The 21,375-nt window shown below is 39.5% G+C and overlaps 1 protein-coding gene across 2 annotated transcripts in view; it reads right to left on the bottom strand.

The window, feature by feature from the left end:
- mta1 (metastasis associated 1) overlaps positions 1-19,267 on the bottom strand; it is a 52,653-nt gene extending 33,386 nt beyond the window's left edge. For both annotated transcript variants that reach the window (XM_004540208.6, XM_004540209.5), the window contains exons 1-4: positions 19,249-19,267; positions 18,643-18,761; positions 8,999-9,066; positions 4,810-4,903 (exon numbers count right to left, since the gene is read on the bottom strand). In XM_004540208.6, the coding sequence (XP_004540265.1) occupies positions 4,810-4,903; positions 8,999-9,066; positions 18,643-18,670 (190 nt within the window). In that variant the 5' untranslated portion in view covers positions 18,671-18,761; positions 19,249-19,267. The remainder of the gene's footprint in view (positions 1-4,809; positions 4,904-8,998; positions 9,067-18,642; positions 18,762-19,248) is intronic.
- Between the last annotated feature and the right edge of the window lie 2,108 nt (positions 19,268-21,375).

Below are 21,375 nucleotides of genomic sequence, written 5' to 3'. Positions count from 1 at the left end.
GTGTCAATAGCATATCTAAAGACTACCAGCTTTTGTAGGAAACATAAGGAAGTAGGAAACAGAATTAGAATAATCTGGCTGTTGCTGTGTGTGCAAAAGTTTGAATAGCTGACGAAATGCAGTTTTGGCAGATATTTCTTTTCGTGCGTGCTTGTAAATACATGCAGAAAACAAGGTCATTAAAAATAAAAAGCAGTTATGTTCATTCCAGAGGCATATCTTTCAGCAACAAACAGTAAACCACTTGAACCAGGTTGAAGAAAAAGGAGATACGAATTTAATTTCATAGGTTTTCATTTATTTGTTTACAGCATATTGAAAATGACTGCTACCTGCATTATTCTGCAAAATCCATATGGTATACAACCATCTGTACAGCTACATGTCAGCATTTCATGAAGGCAAAAAGAATAAATATTCCTATAGACTATACACTTTTTCATAAAATATACATTTCTTTTGTTTATTATTTGCTTACAGTAGGTAACGTGCGAGTCCTGCAGTGGGTTAAGTCACTGCTGTACAAAGAAACAAGCCAAAAACAGTCTGAATAGCTACAGTTGATCAGGCTATTACTCACAGTAAAAGCTTATGACTTTCTAACTGTGTAAGTGACGATGTGCAAACTCCTATACCATGCACTTAGTTATTCGACATTAAAACATAATAAAAAGAATATTCCATTGTTTTTGAACATTATTTTAGCCTTAAAAAAAAAAAAGGGGGGGGAGGTTGATGTAACATAACGTTAGCTGAAGACCTGCTTGATTTTAGTCAAGCTGATTCAACTTTCTGTGCATCATTTCACTGGCAACAGTGTTTCCTATTGTTTATAGAAGCAAGGAGCGACATCTCCAAAATAGAAAAAAGGTTTGAGTCATGGCAAATTCAAATGTGTGGAAGGAGGGGCCGTGGAGGTAAAATGCCAAATCTGCCACAGAGTCTGACCACTCAGGAGCCTGCTTCACTCACAGGGGAGGGGCTACCACTGGATTCGGAGGCCCCATTGAGGGAGTGCTCTGAATCTTTGCAAGCAAAATATTTGATCAATGACTCACAGCAGACACACATTAAAAGCACACACACACCACCGCCATCCTCCGCTGGTCCACAACGAAACTGAATTAAATGCACCCCTTCAGCAATTCCTCCGACAGGGCCCAGAGCTAAAAACTCAAGTACATCATGCACGTATAACACGCGGACCCACACAAGCATGCAGAAGCACATATACACTCAGCCAAAGTGGGGCTGCAGCTACATAAATGCAGACAGGATGCAGCCCACACCCATGGGGTGCACAGCAATTCCTTACATGCATTTTTTTTACATATTGAAAATGTCTAGAAGCCCCCTCACTGAACTGCAGCTGGTAGAGAGCTCTATATAGGAACAGTCCACTGATGCAACATTCATAATGCAATATCCATCAGCACAGTGCAACTTCCATATAACGCTAGCTTTATTGGAGTATTGTTTTTAACACTGCAACCCTGATTATACATTCATATTTATTTATCAAGAAACCAGAGAGAGGATACAAGCGATCCACAAAAATACAGAAATAGCAATATTTAATGACTCTTTCCAATATACAATAAGAGCATATTTCCTTTTCAATCAACACCAGAGCAAGAACAAAAACATCAAAAATAATCAGACCTTCTTAAGAGAATGCCACACTAAGAAGCTGATGCTGTGTGGTCCAGCAGAATAAACAATCCCCTTCTGCCATGGTTACAACCCCCAGGCCTCCTCAGTAGACGCTGTGGTTAAGACACAGACACACACACACGCACACACACATACATTCACACACTAACAGGATACTAGCTCTCAGACACGCACGCACACGCACACACACTTTCACACCCGAAGAGCTAACATTTATCCTGCCACACCCAGACAAAGTCTGGTGGCTGGTTTTGCTGGTCTCGACTAAAGGATGTCAGTGTTTCCACTGCTGGTTATCACAAGAAAAAATGGACGTCAAATAACATGCAAAGATTTTTTCTATTTGCTTTAGCCGGATCTGTTTTACGAGTGCTTTCTAGAGCAGGGCGATATGACCAAAAATATTTATCATGATATACATTTGAAAATTTGCGATAACGATATAATTGACACTAGACAAAATACTTTATAACTCCACAACTTTATTAGTGCAAAAAAAAAAAAAAAAAAAAAAACAACAAAAAAGCATCTGTTTTTTATGTGTTATGTCAAAAATTTAACAGTGCAAATGCAAATTGCTGACAGTTTAACCAAAAGGCATTTCCAGTGGAAACTGGCCAACAGATCCTCAGCATAAACATGTATAATATCTACAAAACTTAAAAAAAAAAAAAAGAGGTTATACACACACAATACGGTAATATTATGTTGAAGCACAGTACGTATCATTCCACGAGGCTCCTGCCTACGATAGCCGTAATGCTCCGATAATCCATCAAGCGGTGCGGGTTCGTAGCTTAGCAAAGTCGTACTAAAACATTTGACAGATTTTCGAGCGCCGTGTACGACATAAAATCGTTTCGAGGTCAGTAAACACAACCAGAATTCATACATAAGGCACACGGGATTATAAGGGGCACTGTCGATTTTCAGAAAAATCAAAGGATTGATTTTAAGTGTGCCGTATTTTCCAAAGAACACGGTAATAACGACGGCCTCTAGCATGCTCTACCAAAAATAGTGCTTTGTTGTGTGTCTGACAGACGAAAGCTAAACCAGTTCCACACCACTGAAGTTGCAGCATTTTTACAAACCAATTCTGGTTCATCCGTTTCATTCAACAATCCGCTTTCGCCCTTCTCATTCTCCGTCGCCGCCATCCTTTTTCGGCCATGTGCGTATGAAAACAAAGGCACTGCGTATGCACGTTTTACCCATCTTATCGTTGCCCAACATTATACCGGTATTACCGTGAACGATATGATATGGCCCAGCCCTAGTGCTTTCATATTAATGTTAAGTCTACCTGATAAAACTGGCCACACTGCTCTGGACACCAAGTGTACCTGCTTTAGCCAAAAGTCTTTTTGAGCCTCCAAAAGAACCTGAGTATGTCAGGAGTGTGGACCGTTGTTAATGAAACACTCCATTACATAGAGAAAGCAAGTGCTAATGTGTTATTCTACTTAGCTATATCGGCTCTTTTGTATAACAGGTATAGTAGAAACCAGCTGAGTATGTTGCCTTCTGTCAGTCACCTTGGAAAGTACATCAGTAATTCAGGATTACAAGCGGGTCAAAAACACATGCAATAAAAATGGAGTGACGTCAGAGAAATTACTTGTTCGAAGAAACGGAAAAAAATAATAAAACTGTAACTGATGAGTACAGAATGAACCATTTGATTTGCTTGATTCTTTTACATTGCTGCCACATGACCACTGACATAGGAGAATGTCATATTCCTGATGAGAGACGATATGAAAAATAACTGTTCATAGATCTATTTAGCCTCTATTTAACCAGTGAGAACCCATGAGATTAAGAACCTCTTACATTGGCTGCATTAGCCTTCCTGGGTTTGAACCCAGGTCCATCTTGTTGCGAGGCAACCAAATGCTCCGCTGTGGCAGCATGGATACAGATTGCTAACTTAAGTAGTGGGTAGTAGTGGGCGATTATATTTTCCCACAAGACTAAACACACAATAGATAGACAACAGTTTCAAATGAGGATGAACTCAGGTCTTTTCAAGTTACATTTAAAATAGATATAACCTTCCAAGGCAAGGTTGGCTTGCAGACAAGGTTTACAACCGTATTCAACTAACAAGCAAACTGCACAGGTTTTTATTCAGTTAAAATATGTCTAGAAAATTACAATAAAATAAGAAGAAAATGCAAAGATTAAAGGAAAACAGACTAAGTGCCTTAAATATATGTAGCCAAACTGCATAGTTACCTCATAAAAGGCCCATAGTGGGACCTCGATGTACCTCCATGAGCCAAAAAAAAGGCACCTTTTACATGGTCAAACAGGTAATATGGAAGAAGAGGTGGTCATGCCAAAAGCAATATCTCTAAGTGGCAATAAATCCTGTATCCTTCTCTTCTTCTTTGGAGCACTCTGGAGCAGTGCCCTGAAGGCGTAATTTCCAACTGACCACGAGGGACGTGACCTAGTAGTCTCAATAGTTTGGCCTTTAAATGACATACTTGTGTTACCTGTTAACAGTTTTCATTTACACTACTTTCTTTTACTGTTATCAAAGCTACCATCACATTCTATGTCTCTCTGACGGAGCTTCTATATTTCCTGTTCCCTATTTTTAAAACCACCGCTTGAAGGCGCTTCTCTCAGACTAAACTTCCTGGTAGCCAGAACTTAAAAAGAAAAAAATAATAATAAAAACATACGAAAGGCACCTGAGATGGAGCCCAAGCAGCAATGCTCCAAGCTCTGAAGGACAGGAGCATATTCAAGCACAAACTAAACTCACCCAAACACTCAGACGTTACCATATTGATATACATAACTTATCGAATGCTTTCTGCAAGTAGGTCTATCAGAGGAGGGGCTAAAGTCTGGACCAGCTTGGTAAAAGAAAACAAACTTCAATTTTGTATCACCCCTTGATAAAATCTGAAGTGCAAACAAGCTTACAATCAAGCCAAACAACAAGCAGAGCTGTATTTTTCTGTTCAGGGAAATCTTGTTCGATTGGATGTGAAAGTACCACAAGTTTGCAGTGGAATATGACTGCAGAGGGTTGTCAGAAAGAAATGTTTCATGTCCTGGTTGGCAGTTTTGTTTGTTGCATGATTTTGGCTGGCTGGGTTATGGTCGGTCACTCACTTGCATGTTTGTCTGCCAGAGCGATGAGTGTGCTGGAGATGTCCCTGCGCCGGTAAAAACACACCACTTTGGCCTCCACATTCCCATTGGCTGTCTGCAAACCAGAGACAATCAGCGTTACCATGGCAACAAGTGGTGCCTCACACAGAGAACCAACACACGCATGCACGGGCACGCGCACACAGATGAAAAACCCATAACTGAGGCTAGCTTTTTAACTTTGCCTGAAAACAAAGTGGCCACAGCAATCCTCCAAAAAAAGAAAAAAGAAAAAAAAAAAAAAATCACGTGTTGCAGTGATGAGGACTGTCTGTGCAAGCCCAGCTCTTTTCCCTTTACATTAATTCCTACATAGATGTTTTCACACAGAACTGTTTTTAAATTAAAATCTGCATGACAATATTTTATTGAATACTACCTAAAAACAGAAACGAATACTCCTAGTAAGATTATTCCTAGTAAGTGTAAAAGATACTAAGTATAATTTAGACACCAAGTTATAGCTTTTACCTTTTTTCAAATCACTATGCATTAAGTTTTGAGCACTGACTAACTTTTTTATGAGTTTATTGTGTACTGTATCAGGAACGAAGGGATGACAAACAAAGTGAACACCTAACATAGATTTACATTCTGTAGACACTTCAGCTCTGCAGACTTTCTACTTTCCCAATCATCAAATAATTAAAATCCAATTTTCCAGTTCCATTTTTGAAAAAAGGCCATAGAACAGAGGAGAGATAAATGGCCCATTTATGGCTACAAAATAAAACATTTTCTTTGAAAATGAAGAAAGTTTTGAAAAAAATAAAACTCCCACAGCACCCTGTGACAGCACATACCACAGTGAACCACATGAACCACAGTTAATCTTAACATTTCCAGTATCACTTCATAAATGATGTATGTGCACATTTAAGCTGTAAGAGCTGTATTTAGTGTACTACAGCCATTTATGGTCAGCACTATCATTGGAGTTTGTGTGTAAGAAACGAAAAACAAGGCCTATCTAGGATTTTTTTTTTTTAATGGATCAGAGTTTAAATATAGGACAGCAGAATGAGGAGTGTTTCATACTGAATTAGATATTCTTGGGGGTGCATGTGCCCCATTGCAAATATTCTACTTGCTAAGTACTTTGCAACCAACAAATAATTAAGCAACACAATCAGCTGCTTCTCTTGTCTCTGGTCTTGCTGGGAGACTCCAAATCCACCAACTTGCAGCTAGCTCATAGCAGTCATTGTTCTGCTCTGTAGCCTCCATGAGGTGGCACAAGAACCAGCACTTCACCTGATGCAGGTTTTGGGTAGAGTGGCCCTGGAGCTCACACAGTACCTCAAGAGCAGAACAAGAAATACTGGTGTATACAGAATGATGGAGCATCCTGGAGAGTAGGTTGGGAAAAACGATGAGGCTTCAAATATAATTTGGCTGCTGTTAATATACCTGAGCAACACGCCCAAGTAAGATCTGTGATTTTAACAGTGAAATATACAGTTTCCTTTCACAATAGTATCATAAATAGACACAGAGAAATGTGCATGCAAGTTACATGAAAGCTATACACTGCATATTTATTTCACATTTTAATCAGCAGGCAAACCAACTGATTTGCAGCTTGTTGGGGCACAAAGATTTTCAGACTAAACTGTTAACTTGATCAGTTATCAGTTTTGATCAATGGAAATGTTTTCCCTCAGACACTGTATTTTCTAAACCAGCATCTCAGGCCGTATGGAAGAGAAACCCAAAGATCCCCGAGGAGCAGAGAGACTGACAGTGACAGACAGAATAGAAGGCCGACTCTGAGCTCTGTGTCAATCACATTAAACACTCTCCATATTATTCAGCGCAGGCCTGGAACAGGGGACAGACAGCCGGCACCTGTAACTAGTCTACAGAGACATCTCTTTTTCTGCTTCTTTAACTGAACAACGTACCAAATAGCAGGCTGGGATTTACCCAACACCTTAACAGCAACATCATCATTAATGTGACACTACAACGCAATACTGCTTTCACTACTGCATTATGCTGAATAAAAACATACCATTTACTATATGAACCACATAAATCATACATTTAAAAGTATAATAAAAATCTGTCTACTAACATTTGGTTTCTCTTTTCATTAAGATCTAGTTTGTAGAATTTGTCAAGACTAGCATCCCATATTCAAGTAGTGCATTGTCTAAAAACACACTAACAGTAAAAAATAAAAGTACACCCATTGTTAATTCTAAGGCTTTACATATCTGGGCATTAAAAAAAAAAACAATGTAGTCCATAACAAGGCTTAAGAACCAGGTAAATTTAACCTCAGATGAAAAACAGCACAAGGCATTTACAATGTGTCATTATTTAATTAAGCCAAAATGCAGAAGCAGTGTGTGAAAAACTAATTGCACACCATGATTCAATAGCTTTAAGAACCACTTTTAGCAATAATAACTTGAAGAAATCATTTTAAGTACGACTTAATCAGTCTGTCACATTGTTGTGGTGGAACTTGGGCTCACTCTTCGTACAGTGTTACTTCAGTTCATTGAGGTTTGTGGGCATTAATTTATGCACAGCTCTTTTAAGGTCCCACCACAGCATTTTAATCAGGCTGAGGTCTGGACTTTGAAAAAATCCAAGTGATTCAATGATCCAGACACTTTTCAGCCACTCTGGAAGAGATTTGCTAGTGTGCTTGGGATCACTGTCCTGGTGACACAATTTTAGCCAAGCTTTAGATGACCTCACATTTAACTCTAGAATACTTTGGTATACAAAAGGAGTTGACTCAATGACTGCAAAGCATGCCAAAATCACTACCCTTCTACCACCGTGCTTGACAGTTTGTCTCACTATAGTCTCATCTGTCCAAATGATATTGTTCCTGAAGTCCTGGCGATTTGTTCAGATGTGACTTTCCTTCTCCAAGCCATGCTGCCATGTTCTCTCTTCAAGATAAGAGGCAAATTTCCAAACAAGCCATACTTGTCCAGTCAATTACTGAAGCCTATATAGTGTCTTAAATGTGCCTCTTGGGTTGTCTGCAATTCCTCCAAGCGTTACATGGTCTGACCTTGAAGTGAGTTTATTGGGATGTCCACTTTAGTGTAGACTGGCAACTGTGAATAATCTTTCTCGCTGTCGCACGATGGACTTCAAAGTGTTTGGAAATTGACTTTTAACCCTACTCAGATTGATGGACAGCAACATTTGATTCATTAAGATCATTGCTGACATCTTTCTTCCTTGGCACTGTGTTAACACACACACCTGAATCCTTCAGACCAAAAAATTGACAAAGCTTCTGCTTTTATAGAGGTGACCATACTTGATGATGATCAAGTGAATTTGATTAGGAGCACCTGGCTGATACTTCCCCTTTTAATCCCCGTGGACACAGTTAGCACATACTTAGTCTTTCCACATGCTGCTCCCGCATTTTGGCTTAATATTTGCTAAATAATGACATGGTGTAATATGTTTTGTTTTTCTTCTGGGGTTACATTTACCTAATTTTAAGACCCGTAAAAGACCAAGTTTTTCTGATGCCCTGATATATAAAACTTATAATTTTAAGAGGCTGTATTTTCTTTTTTTAATGACTGTAAGTCTGAAGCTGAATGAAAGCCTATTTGCTGTCGCATACACAATAAAAATCTGCAAATCATCACACTTCAGAAGCTGGGACACTTCAGCACAGATAATGATTTTGTTTCTCTCAATAAATAAATCAGCCTATCATTACATGCCTCTTTTCAACATTCCCCAAACCAAAATTTGCATTGTAATCAAAGTGCAATTTGTTCAGATGTTATGTTCACTCTAATAAATTATGAAGTGAAATGACACATGTACAGTGAAAGAAATAATTAGGCAGTTTAATATATTCCCCTCCTACCTAAGAGGAGTTTTGCACTGAACAAGTTGTAGAAAGTATAAAGTAGCTTCAGATATCAAAAAAGCTAATGAAAATAGATTTTAATGGCAAAACTATTCTACATTACAAGATACATTTATTTATTTTTACTTAAATATACAAAAAAGCACCTAATATTAGTTAAAATGTGCCTTCATTAAAGTGTATTTGAATGTTTGAGATAGAGACATTAATATCCGATTTGCAGTGCTGGGATATGTGCTGCATTCAAGGGTATAAATTCAACCTCAGACACCCACTCACACTCACCTTGTTCAGCTCCTCTATCCTCCTGATCAGCAGTGGGTTACTGGACGAGTTCTCAAAATAAACATAATCTGCAGAGGAACAGCAAGAAGGAGAAGGAGGAACAGAAAGAAACAGAGTGGGGAATGGAAAGAGAAAGACAAAGAAGTGTCAGTTAGCAATGTGAGGTCAGTCAAACGTTCAGGGCAATTTCCAATTGGACCACACAACGACAGCTTGATTAGTCAAGAGGAAAGTGCAGCAGAGACATACACAAAATGTTGATTTAACTCGATTAGGCTAATTTCATACACAGCAGTTGCTGTTGTAGTTGGGAAGTCTGACAGAATGAGATGTTGACGTGCTAATGCACACTCGCACATAAACAACAAAACTGGCTCTCCAACCCTTCCATTCAAATAGCAAACCTTGTATTTCCCCAGCCCTCATGCTTTCTTTGTCTTATTGCTCCATTCATTCTCCCCATGTGTGGTGGTGTTTGTATGCGCAGTGTGTCTGCATTTGTGTGTGGGTGTACGAGAGACACTGCACAGGCTTTACCACGCGTGTGTGGATTTACTATGCATTCGTGTTAACGTGTATGCGTGTGTGTGTGTGTGTGTGTGTTGCTCCTGGCACCACTCCAGGCCCATTGGAGGCTTAGCTCTCACCAGGATGTCCCCACAGGCCCTAGTCTTGGTAGGGTGCCTGGTCTTAGCCCTGCATGTGTCTTGGCTGAGTGCTGTCAGATTATACCCCACACTTGGTATGTTGCCTGGAGCTGGAGCTATCCTCCCTTCACCCTAAATCTGCCCCCTCCCATCCCCCCACGCTCCCCTAAGACCCGTCTTCTTGACCGACTAGGCCAGAGATCGCCCAAAATTCCACCAGCACAACCGCAACATACACTGACTCTTGCCTTCATTTCTTGCTCCTCCTGTGTCCAACACTTAACTGGTTTAGGCATGCACCCATCCTGTTAGCACACCCATAATCTGCAACGACATCCAAGTCTAACCCGCACAATAATAAGTGCCACAGTTAAAGGAAAAATCCTCATACAAAACATTGTAAACACAATTAAAACAATTATCTAAGACGCATTTATCAAGCCGTTCTGTTCCAGCTTCCTTTTAAAACCCAAAGGTGGCTTTCAAACAGTTTTGTGGTTGGTCAAATGGTTTTGCCCAACCAAACAGTTCAACCAATATGGAAGATATTCCATTTTTGACTCTAAAGTTGTTAGCCATCATCTTTGAAAACCAACTGAATAAATTATTCAGACATTGATAAAGTTTTTTTCTGCTGAAATCGTAAATGTAGTCTCAGTGCATTAGTCTCAGTCTTGCCTCTCCCTCCCCGTCCTCAGTCCAGAGGACTCATTTGGCTTTTTTTTTTTTTTTTTTTTTTTAAACTAATGACAAGTATGACTAGAAAGGCATTTTGTAACTTTGTGTAAGATGATATCATGTTTCCATCTACATAACAACCTATAGATGGTTTACACAACACACATTATCCAAGCAGGAAATGAAGCTTTCACTACTGGATATAAGATCTCTTCAAAGCTTTGCAACAGAAAAAGCTGCAGCGCTTATATGCTGGAACTTCCAACACTGAATTCTTTGAGGTTTCATTGATCATTTATGCAACTACTTATCTGGGGTCCTTATTGGGTGAAGGTAGGGGTGCTCAGAGAGACCGCAAGACACACAGTCAGCTGAAGAATTGGTTTTGCTAAAGAATTATTTTTGCAATTCATTTTCTCTGCATTGCATTTTCTTTTCTGTCTTGAGCTTTATTTTCATATGTATGCCTGGCATGCATAAATTGCAGTATTTAATGTGTTTCTGCAAACATACTGTATGCTTTCAGTACTCCCCATGCAACGGCCAGGATGCATTTATGTCATAGGGCACCGAGGATACAAAACAAACTTTTGCCTGTTGAATACCAGAGGAGCATACTGAGAGCTCCTTCCCATGAACGACAGTATGAACAAAGTTTAGTGTTTTTTTATGTTTTTTTTCTCTTTACTCAGTTTTCAAACTAATCTGTACCAATTCACAGAATTTCTTTGTCTCGTCTTGGGTGTTCTTAACTGCAACTCTGTCGAGGAAAAAACGGCATGTAAAGACACTGTCTTTGGCGCAGAGGAACCCGAGTGAAAACAGTTTCCTAACAATTCACAAACAACCAAAATAAACTGAACTACCAATGACATCACATCTGACATGTATATATTTAATATGTCTGCTGACTGTAACATTTCCAATAATCAACAGTCAAACGTTGAAAGTTTATCTCAGAGACAGTCTCGCCCACGCTAATCTTTAACACATAATAATGCAAAGCAACCACTGCATCTGCATAGGGGGCACACCTTGACTTCTCCACTGGAAAACCTTTTGCTCCACTATGCTCATTGGTATTCTTCTCTCCACCCACACTTATAACTGAATACAAGAGGTTCACGCCCAGTCTGAAGTTTTGTAATGCAAGATAACTCTAATTTCCAGAGCTACGGTTGGCAGATAACGTTTATTTTATTTAAACCCTTGAAAAAATTTTCTATGCATTAAGCCACTGAACAATCATCATTTGCATGAAGATGTAAAACTTTAGCACTTCCTCCAAGTAGCAAAAGCAATTCAGAAGGCATACACAGTGCAAATTTTATGACTTGCGTCTTCCAGCAACCCTCTTTTTACTGTTGAACATTGCTACAAGATGGGAAAAGATCGTCACATCATGCCTGTCTACTCTTCACCCTGTAACAGCTTGTTACTAGACTCCGCTGCCACTGTGACATCTCTGTCCCGCTGCTGAATATCAAATAGGCCAAGCTGAAATTGAGCGGCACACAGAGAAAGAAAATGAAGACGAGATATCCGACTTGCTCGCTTTCAGACACACATGTGAGTCAGCAGCACGGAGGTCAGGGGTTGAAGAAACTGGCTTGTGACTAGTTGTGATCACCAGATTGGCTGTGAAACTGCGAGAAAGTGACCAAGACACTATCCTTTTATTAAGCACGGTCAAGTCATCCTTGAACAAAAAAAAAAACTTGTTCAGCATGAACAGAAACTGAATAGCTAATTAAACTACCGGTAATCAGAAACAGTTTTTTGATTTAATACTGCTTGAAACTTATTTTAGCTTCTGAAACGTGACTTACGCCTTTCACATGTAGTCTTACATCACAAAAAGTGAAATATCTATTTCGGTTTAATCTCTTTAAAGACATATTTTCCCATTTTAAGTTTGAAATCATTTAATGTTCAATGAAAGAATTTTCAGAATATAATGAAAGTAATCCTTGACTGCTGCGGCCATTATTCCTACCTGCCTGTAACAGAACAAGCTGTACTGTAGTGCAGCCATGAATCAATTAGTTATTTCATACACATTTAGAAACAGTTATTTAGATTCAATTATAAGCTTTGGCTCTTTTTTTCTCAGGGAAATTGGCAAGAAAGGATTTTAAATTTATTTACATAAACAAACAAAACCTTTCCCTTTTGGACTATTGATTAGGAAACAAAACATTCCAGGACACCAACTTGCTGTGGGACGCTGTGATAGCCATGCTGTAAATAATCAATCAACTAATCATCACATGAATTACTACTGAGAACGGAAAATCCCTTTGTTGCAAAAAAATGAAAAGGAAAAAAAGTCCATGTTTACAAGAAGAATCCTAATTTACCAAAAAAAAATAAAAAAATAGGGACAAGTCTCTTGGCAAAGCGTGGGGAGAAATGATGACGTGTAGCTGCGGCCCTCAAACGCTCACCAGCTCAGAGGGACCCATTAATCAGGAGCCAAAATGCGTCATAACCATTTTAGAAAATGAAGCAGAACCACATGTTGAACATTCGGTTTGATGTGGTGTTGGGTGTGAATTGCCACTACATGCTAAGATTTTTTTTTCCCCCCTTGGTTGGTGACAGCACGTCTCCCGCTACATTTAGAGAAGGTGGGACTTTGGGCAAAGCTCAACGTGTTCTTTTTTTTTCCTGGCACGGAAATTTAAGTTACCAAGAATGGAAACACTTAAGTTCAACCCGTGTCCCTTCCTGCCACCTCCAGAAGAAGAAAAAAAATTGTAATAAAATAACCATGGGAGGAAAATGGCTCAGTGACTGTCCAGAACAGCCTGGTTGAATGTTGGAGTTTCTACATGTGAGGAGCTGAAGCCTGTTGGAGAGCAAGCTGGAGAGGAACTCAAAATGAGAGCAACAGAAAGAGAGAGCCTGTAGGCAATGAGCAGCATCAGTCTCTCGGTTTCCCATCAGCCCTCCCGTCACATCAGCCCGCGTACAACCACCCCGCTCTCCATCCCCCACTTTCAGCGTCAGCCAATCGGCAGGCTCCGGCGGCCATGATGTCATAGTGCAGTCAAATTTTCTGTGAGCCAATCAAGGCACGTTATTGAGCCCCGAAAGAGAGAGTCTGCTGGGCTGATTCAAACCAGGCCAGAGAGACAGACTGGCAGAGACGCAATGATGAGAGAGACAGAGAGAAAGAAAACATGAGATAAATAATCAACCAGAAAGAGATAAAATCTAATATAAGTGGAACAGGTGTGCGAATTACAATCAAAATAACCTGTATCCAAACATTCACTGTAAACTTCGGTTAAGGTGACCAGGATAATCCAAGATGCACATTGTAAGGGCCTAAAGTCCAAATCCCACAGCTCTGGCTGAAAACTATACTGTATTGGTGGTCTCATCGAGACACACTTTATATAGTCGTAGTGGTTTATTATGTTAAATATGCCCTCCAGAAAGTACAATTCACCAACACTATGCTCATCTTATTACCTAAATCTCTGTTTTCAAACAACTTTGTCATTGAGAGTTTCTTAAAGCAATTTAAATTAAGCAATCCCAGAGGGAACATCACTTGTCGAACAGCTCAGAGACACACCCTGCAACACACTCCTAGTTAAAGGCATTTGAGTAGGCACAGTCATGAGACAAACAGCTGGGAATCTGTGTATTAGCGTATTATAACTTATGTAGTACATTAAAGCTGCAGTGATTAGCCATTTGAATTATTAGATTAGTTAACAAAAAGCAAATTAACATGTGAAATTCATTACATTTCTGATTGTAGCTTCTACAGATCGCAGACATCACAAAGAGGATACAAGAATGCTGAACCGAAATCTGTGACCAACACCAAGAGACAGCAGTTCCCCACAGCCAATCATCTACTTTATAACAGCTGAAGTGGGAAACATAATAAGAAAACCACACTGTTGCAATGATGCAAGAGGTTCAAAACAATTTTAACAGGGATCATTACTGTAGTGAAGATGTAGACAAGTACAGCTGCAGTTTCCTTTTTTGCCTTAGTGTATCCAGAACATAAATTGGCTCAGCAATCGTTCGAGTACTCTAACCCTGACTCGCTGATCCTGTCGGCACTTTTAAGCAGAGTCTAAAATTAAGCGGTCATAAAACTTTGTTCATACCTAGTAAAGGGTATGAACCTTTTTTTTTTTTAACAAATTTGACTGTTGATTCTGTGTATGTGTTTTCTTGTACGTCTCACTGACTACTGAAATCAAAGTTACACCTCTCTCCTCATGTATCCATGACTTGGGATGGGACTATTTTCTGAACTTCTACAGACTACGTGGTGAATCATCAAATTCGTAGACATTTCAAACGATAGCTGGAAGTCTGCCTGTACATCCCTAAAAGACAGCTCTACCAACACTGTGATTATGTGACAGAAAAACCAACAACGCAGTGACCAACTGATCTTTGCTTCCATTTAGTCTGCAATATGCTAGCCCCAATAAAGCTGCACCATGGCATATCCAAATATTTCAACTTAATGAAATGATGCAATTTATTTCAAATTCAAAAAGTGCTCCAGCTTCAAACTCATCTCTAGAGAACTCAATGTCTACACGTAGTACAGCATACTTTAGTCATATTTCTCTTTTTTTTTCAAAGGCTGGGCTAGAGCTAGAAAGGGAGCTGGAGAGGCAGCAGAGGAAGAGCATGAACATCTGCCCACGTTAGTCCAAGCAAACACACGCCCTCCACAGCTCACACCCCATCCGATGCTTACTCATGCAGTCACACGGACAGGTGTGTCTGTTGTCAGAAGCAGCAACCGCAGACAAGATAGACTGCCATAGTATGGATGAAGGTTTCTATGGTAATAGAAGCTAATTTAATATCCTAAAGTCAAACTCGCACCTTATTTTCACACTTTGATATCACTCACAATCAAGTACGATCTGCTGTATGCACAGATGCATACACCTCTGTACAGTCTATACAGTCTACCTGGCCTGCTAGTATCTGCTAGGATTCCTGGCAAAAGCAGGAAAGAGACAAAAATATGTCTTTCATATCCCGTCCCGCTCACTTTTCTGACATATTATAATATTTTACACAGAGGAATAAAAAAATGTTTAAAAAGCAGTTTTGCATAAAGTCAGCAGTGGTGTTAAGGCTGAGATGGATTTGATCTTATAATAATTAGATCACAACTCCCATGACACCTTGCAATCATACTGCAGCAGCCACTGCAGCTTGCACTTAACAAATGCGATAAATCAGCAAATTTTTCCACTCTTTTCTCAAACATTCATTCTAGTGAAGTTTATACAACCAGACCCTTAAGTCCATAGGAAACACAAGGAAGCTAGCAAACAGGGGTTATTGTGATTGGCGTTCGGGCAGTTTGACCCCCTCAGAAACACAATGATACTTTGCTGAATGGATGTAAAAAGGTTGTCATGCATCTGTCCAACTAGTTGTCCTGAACTTGGCAGGATTGAAGCAAAGAAGCCTCAGCTCGCCACTCAGCGAGTACACCCACCAGACCCTGCAAGAGACACAACTGCCAGCGTGGGAGATTAACACCAGCCATGAGCCAAACAAAGTGTGGGCACTGTCAAAGTTTGTAATTTAGTCAGTTTGTAGATTAGTAAACAGTGCAACACCTTCAGGCACATTCTGAATAATTACTGTAGAAAATCCTCACCATCCAAAGGAAATGTGGGCATTAACACCCAAGTTTCTCACTTTTTAAGTTAGTAAACAATGCAACACATTTTGCAAACTCTGTGCAAGAGCTGTCACAATCCAAACATTTCAATACAAGTTCTTATTTAAAGGATGGATCCCGTATTTTCCAATTATTTCTTTAAATAACAGACCTCTACCCATATGACGACCGAAGAAGTGTTTGCATCCTGTAATCATTCCTCGTGATCATAACATCCTCGGATATGGCCTCATACTGCAGTTCCGATGCAGGTGATGGGGGAATAAAACCCACACTCCTCATTCTAGGTAGAAATATATTTTGACCAGAGCAACACAGTTTCAGAAAATACAAACAGGACATTTTTTACTATATTTTGGAACATCTCTATCACAGTAGGTCCTCATTCAGAAGCCTGTTGTACAAATTCATTTTAAAAGAAACAAACAGAGGATGACCTGGCCAAAAACTGAACCTGGCTTAACACCACCAAGCAACTTACTGTAATATTGACTACAAAATCAAAGCTCCACAGTTTTAAAAGCCTGTCCGCTTTTTTCAATGATAGGTCTGAATACCCACTAGCAAAAATTGTAGTAAACTTTCTAAACAACTTGACAACCAAATTTAGAACATCATGATCTCAGGAAAGCGTTGTTTTCACTTGGGGAAAATAAGTCGTCAGCAAGTCTTAGAGGCTTTTTTAAAATTTCACTGCATTCATAAAAACGTCTTCCAACCGCTGAAATGGTTAAAAGTTATCGTGTAGCCTACACTTAGTCACCAACACTTTCCTGCACATGAGGGAAAGCACTAGGAAGAAGTGCTGCAGGCACCGGAAGAGTGGCTTGTGGCCTGGATGGTGAAAACAAAGACATCAAGACCTTTTGTCTTTTGTCCACTGCTCATTCAAGGGGACTCATTGCTTTCCCAAGATGATCCTGCATTGTCTTGCAAAGCAGCAGCCATCTTTGTGTGGGCTTCTGCTTTGTTCTGGTGTTGGCCTGGAGAAGCTTCAGTCAATTATGAGGCCTATTTTTAGGCCAAACTAGAACTGTGATTTTATTTTTTTTAAACTAGAAGTGTGGTTGTAGGACGAATTAAGACTATGCTTATTAAATTGTGTTTTGTAGTTTTAAATTGAATTGTGAAGGTTGAGCTTACTTTTTACTTTTTCACTTTTCCAAAAACGTAATCAACTTTGCTTTGATGACTGAGCATTAAATGTTTAAGCCATTCTGATTGATTAGATTTCACAAATTAGTCAAACTACACAACCTTAAAGCTGCGAGGTAGATATGAAATAAATGAAACAATCTTTTTTACTGCAAATTAGTGTGCTACAAACAAGACATAGCTTAACTGGTTGGTATGTCAGTGTAAGAGACTGACAGCGTAAACAGAAATACTAAACTAAGTAACATCTGGCTGGTAAAGTGTTAACTTTTTACCCTGCTCCAACATAATCCAGCTCTCACTCAGGTAGGCTTTGTTTCATTTGACTAAATAACAATGCCATTATCTTCAGCATAGGCTATTTTTGATTCATGCTCCAAGCCAACTGCAATCACATCAGTCATATTTCAAATGACATTAGTACTTAATAATCTTAAAAACATAATCAGTTTGCTTTCCCTCCCTTTTCTACTGACAAATGGCCACAGAGTCCAAAAAGACATTAAAGTGGATGAATAAAGAAGGAATAAAGAAACTGTCCTGCAAATGCTTAGGACTGCCATCTCCATTACAGTCGTCACATCAAACCTCTGTGTGGTGACACTTTTTGACAGCTAAATTTGAAGTTTTTTGAAGACACATCTAAAAAGCTCTCCATTTTTTATGCATCTCCACTGCAAACCCCCTCAAAACAGCACATTCTATTTAAAATACAGTGCAGCTATAGTGGTTATCGTGTTTTCATTTTCACACAGTACCTACGGGATGTAAATCAGGGGAATATATGCAGGGGAAAAATGAGTGGGAGGGGAAATCAGGATTTTTAATTTGGTATTAAGTTGAATTGCCTGCACAAAAGAAGCGAAGACACACTGGTTATAAATGTGTAAAACGGATCTCTACGCATGCTTTGAGAATTTTAGTGGTTCCTGCATGTAAAGTGTTGTCTTTAACTTTTTGTTCCACTCCTTCCCTGCATTTTAAAAGCATGCACTCCTTGCTGCTGTCTTGTGAGCACTGAGAGGTTTCTGCAGGACACTTAAAGCACTTACGACGTTACTTATGGCTGTGAGCGTATAGTCCGGGCTGTAGCTGAATGGCACGCAAAACTTTTAGAATATATCCACTACGTTACATCAAAATATATAGAAGCGCAATGCATGTTACTCAGAGTGCATCGTTGCACTAAAGTACTTGTTTGCTAAGTTGCAAGAAAAACGCAAAAAGAAGCGAGGAAATCCGGGGAGCAGTTTTGTAAAGAGAACCACTACTCTTCATCACCATCCTCCTCTTCACAGTCACCATCATCATCATCTGTGAAGCACAAGGCTCTTTAGCTTTAGGGAAATAAAAGAAGGGAAGCAAAAGACGGACCACGCGCTGTAAATACATAAAAGAACCGACGTTAATCATGGCGAGTCCGCCATAAAAAATTACAGGAAGGTCTTAAAATACTACCCCCTCCACCTTACCTCCAACCCGGTACATGTTCGCTGCCATGACTGCCCCCGGTCCCTGGCTTCCTCTCCAGGTAGAGGGGTGGCTCTCTTCTCTCTCGCGCTGCCGGAGCTGTGTTAGCACTGCCGCCGCTCTGTGTTGGAAAATGGTGGATTGATCAATACGAAGAGACTGGCTGGCTGCCTTAAAGAGACAGTACGCCTTTTTTCTTTTAGCCCACAACTTTGGCGCTGGTAAATGGGAATCAGCACTGTAACAAATTAACGATTTAATTAAACAAATTTCTTTAACTTAAAATAAAATTTAATAAATAAATAAATAAATATTTGCCTTTTTAAACTGTACCTACGTCACTGTTAGCAACCAAGCACGCGCTCGTCCGAAAAGAAGCGTTTTCCTATTAACTTTGCTTAACTTTACTACTCGGTTAACCTTACATAAGTAGTTCATTTACCTTTTACTTGCCAGTTTAGATTATAAACGGAAGGGTACATTTCTTGGAAATGGACCTGTATTTATTATTAAGACATGAAACTTGGATACTAGCTTAAAGTTTTATTTATTTATGATAATTATACAGCTCTTTAATCAACTAATCGACAAGTATCGCGATAACTTACGGTGGAAAGCAAGTCTGTAAGTAAGAGCTCGATGTGAAAACTTCCAGGGCCTACCAGGCCTACTTCGGACTGTATAAACTCCCACATTGGATGACTCATGAATTGTGGACAGGTTCCAGAGCTGGTTTTAAAATAAGCCTTTTACCTGGAACTGTATAGCTGTGTAAAAATGCATCAGCCCTAAAAATAAACCAGTGCTGTGATCCTAAATCCCTCAATGCTCACAGTGTCAGTGAGGGTCAGAGGTCAGTGGACCGGCAGGGGAGGGATGCACGGGCTTAAATGTAAAAATAACAAAGTATGTTAAATATAATTCATGTATATTAGAAAGACACCGGGTCATCCCTGTGGTCTAATTTTTAGGGTGGTTTATAGTGGTGGTTTTGGGGCTGTCATGATAGGGCACACTGTCGTGTAGCTATATAGTTTTGTCTTTTAATGTTAAACATTTATTTAACATTTGTCCTTAAATACATAATTTTATTAACAAAAGAAAGGAAGACATATGCAAATTCTTCCAATCTAAAAAGGTGTATTAAAGTTAGGATTGGTGGTTTATGTATAAGATAGCATAGCTCTTTTTTGTCTCACTGTATAGGACTACATTATAACCACAGCATGCAGTGAAGGCAGAAACATGCAGTGAATTATGGTATGATAATATGAGATATATTTTGGATTCTGGAAATACTATGGAGATTTAGGATTATTAAGCTTATTACAATGACATGGTTAGTCCACAGTACAACTCTATGTGCACGTGGTTAGGAGAACAAGCTAATAATCTGCCATTAAAATAGGATGTTGGTTCTGCAACATGGACTAGCAGCAGTGTTTCTGTTCTTATCAGTAGCCTGTGTGTGAGTGTGTTTATATTATTCTTTCAATCTTACCAAAAACAAACCATACAGTACCATATCACCTTGGATAAGGCACAATAAATTGTCAATCAAACCACAGAATGCTTAAAAAAACCCTCACATGAGCATAGCTTTTTTTCTACATGGCTACCCGTCTTTTATGGAAAGGTATCTACAATGTGTGATTCTGAGTGACCAGATATTTGTTTGATTGGCTCACTTTTTTTGTAGGTAGCATAGGGCCTCTGTGACAGAGGAATGCGTGGTTAAGGCTACGTCTGATCTATACCATATGGAAGCGTCAATTACTGTGACCTAACACAGGGGATCACAGTCTGCAGTCACATGACTGTTATAGGCCAATCATGTGTACTTAGAGTATGCACTCCTACTCAAGTGTGCAGTTGGAACTGTGCTGCATTGGAGGGATTCTGTATTATGTCCCGGGGCTCTTTTATGAAAAGGAACGAGAGACAAGGATTGTGTGCTTTGTGTGTTTTTTGTGCATGTGTGTGTTTATGTATGGGTGTGTACAAGGATTTACATCTACACTGTGTCATTCAAATTTAATTACATTGAATTTGCGATGTTTTTCAATGCCAGTGAATGGTACACTGCACAATATTTTGATTTGTAGTATAGTTGCATGCTCACTGATGAAAGAGCATCACTATACTGTACATTTATTTTTAAGTATACACTGCTATGTGCAACAAACAGTGCATTTCTGCATAAATGCTTATTTTTGTGCATATTATATTGCTGTCTTGTGGAATATTTCAAGTGTAAAGCATAATCCAGCATATCCCTGCACATTATGTGTTATTTGTTAGGCATATGGAGACACACGTGAACAGTCTTTTGAGCTGTTGTAATTTTCCCCAATGGGCTCAGAAGAAAACACTGCCAGTGCTTAATATGCCTTTAATTAAAGGAAAATAGGTGGTCGACAATGCACCCTTGTATTTGGGAACTGTTACCACTTTCATTAGGGCTGTTTGTTTACTTGGCTGCTTGATGCTGTGCAGATGTTCCTTTTTTTTTAATACACTTGCTCCTCTGCCAGATGTTGCTGCATTCGGGAAGACAAGCATGCAGGCAGAGCTCTGTACAGAGCAGTGCAGTGCAGGTGTTCTCCCTGATGACTCTCAGTCTGTGGAGATGGATTGGCTCAAGACGCAGAGCGTCTGCAGAACCTCCCTTCACTTTGGAAGAAGACCTCTGATGGCCTCTCTTCCTACTTCTCTTCCTCCCTCGTCCTCTTTCT

This window comes from Maylandia zebra, linkage group LG19 (genome assembly GCF_041146795.1).
Source record: "Maylandia zebra isolate NMK-2024a linkage group LG19, Mzebra_GT3a, whole genome shotgun sequence".
NCBI classification, from domain to species: domain Eukaryota; kingdom Metazoa; phylum Chordata; class Actinopteri; order Cichliformes; family Cichlidae; genus Maylandia; species Maylandia zebra.
The sequence above is the reverse complement of the archived record's forward strand: the minus strand, read 5'-3'. Positions and strand labels throughout refer to the sequence as shown.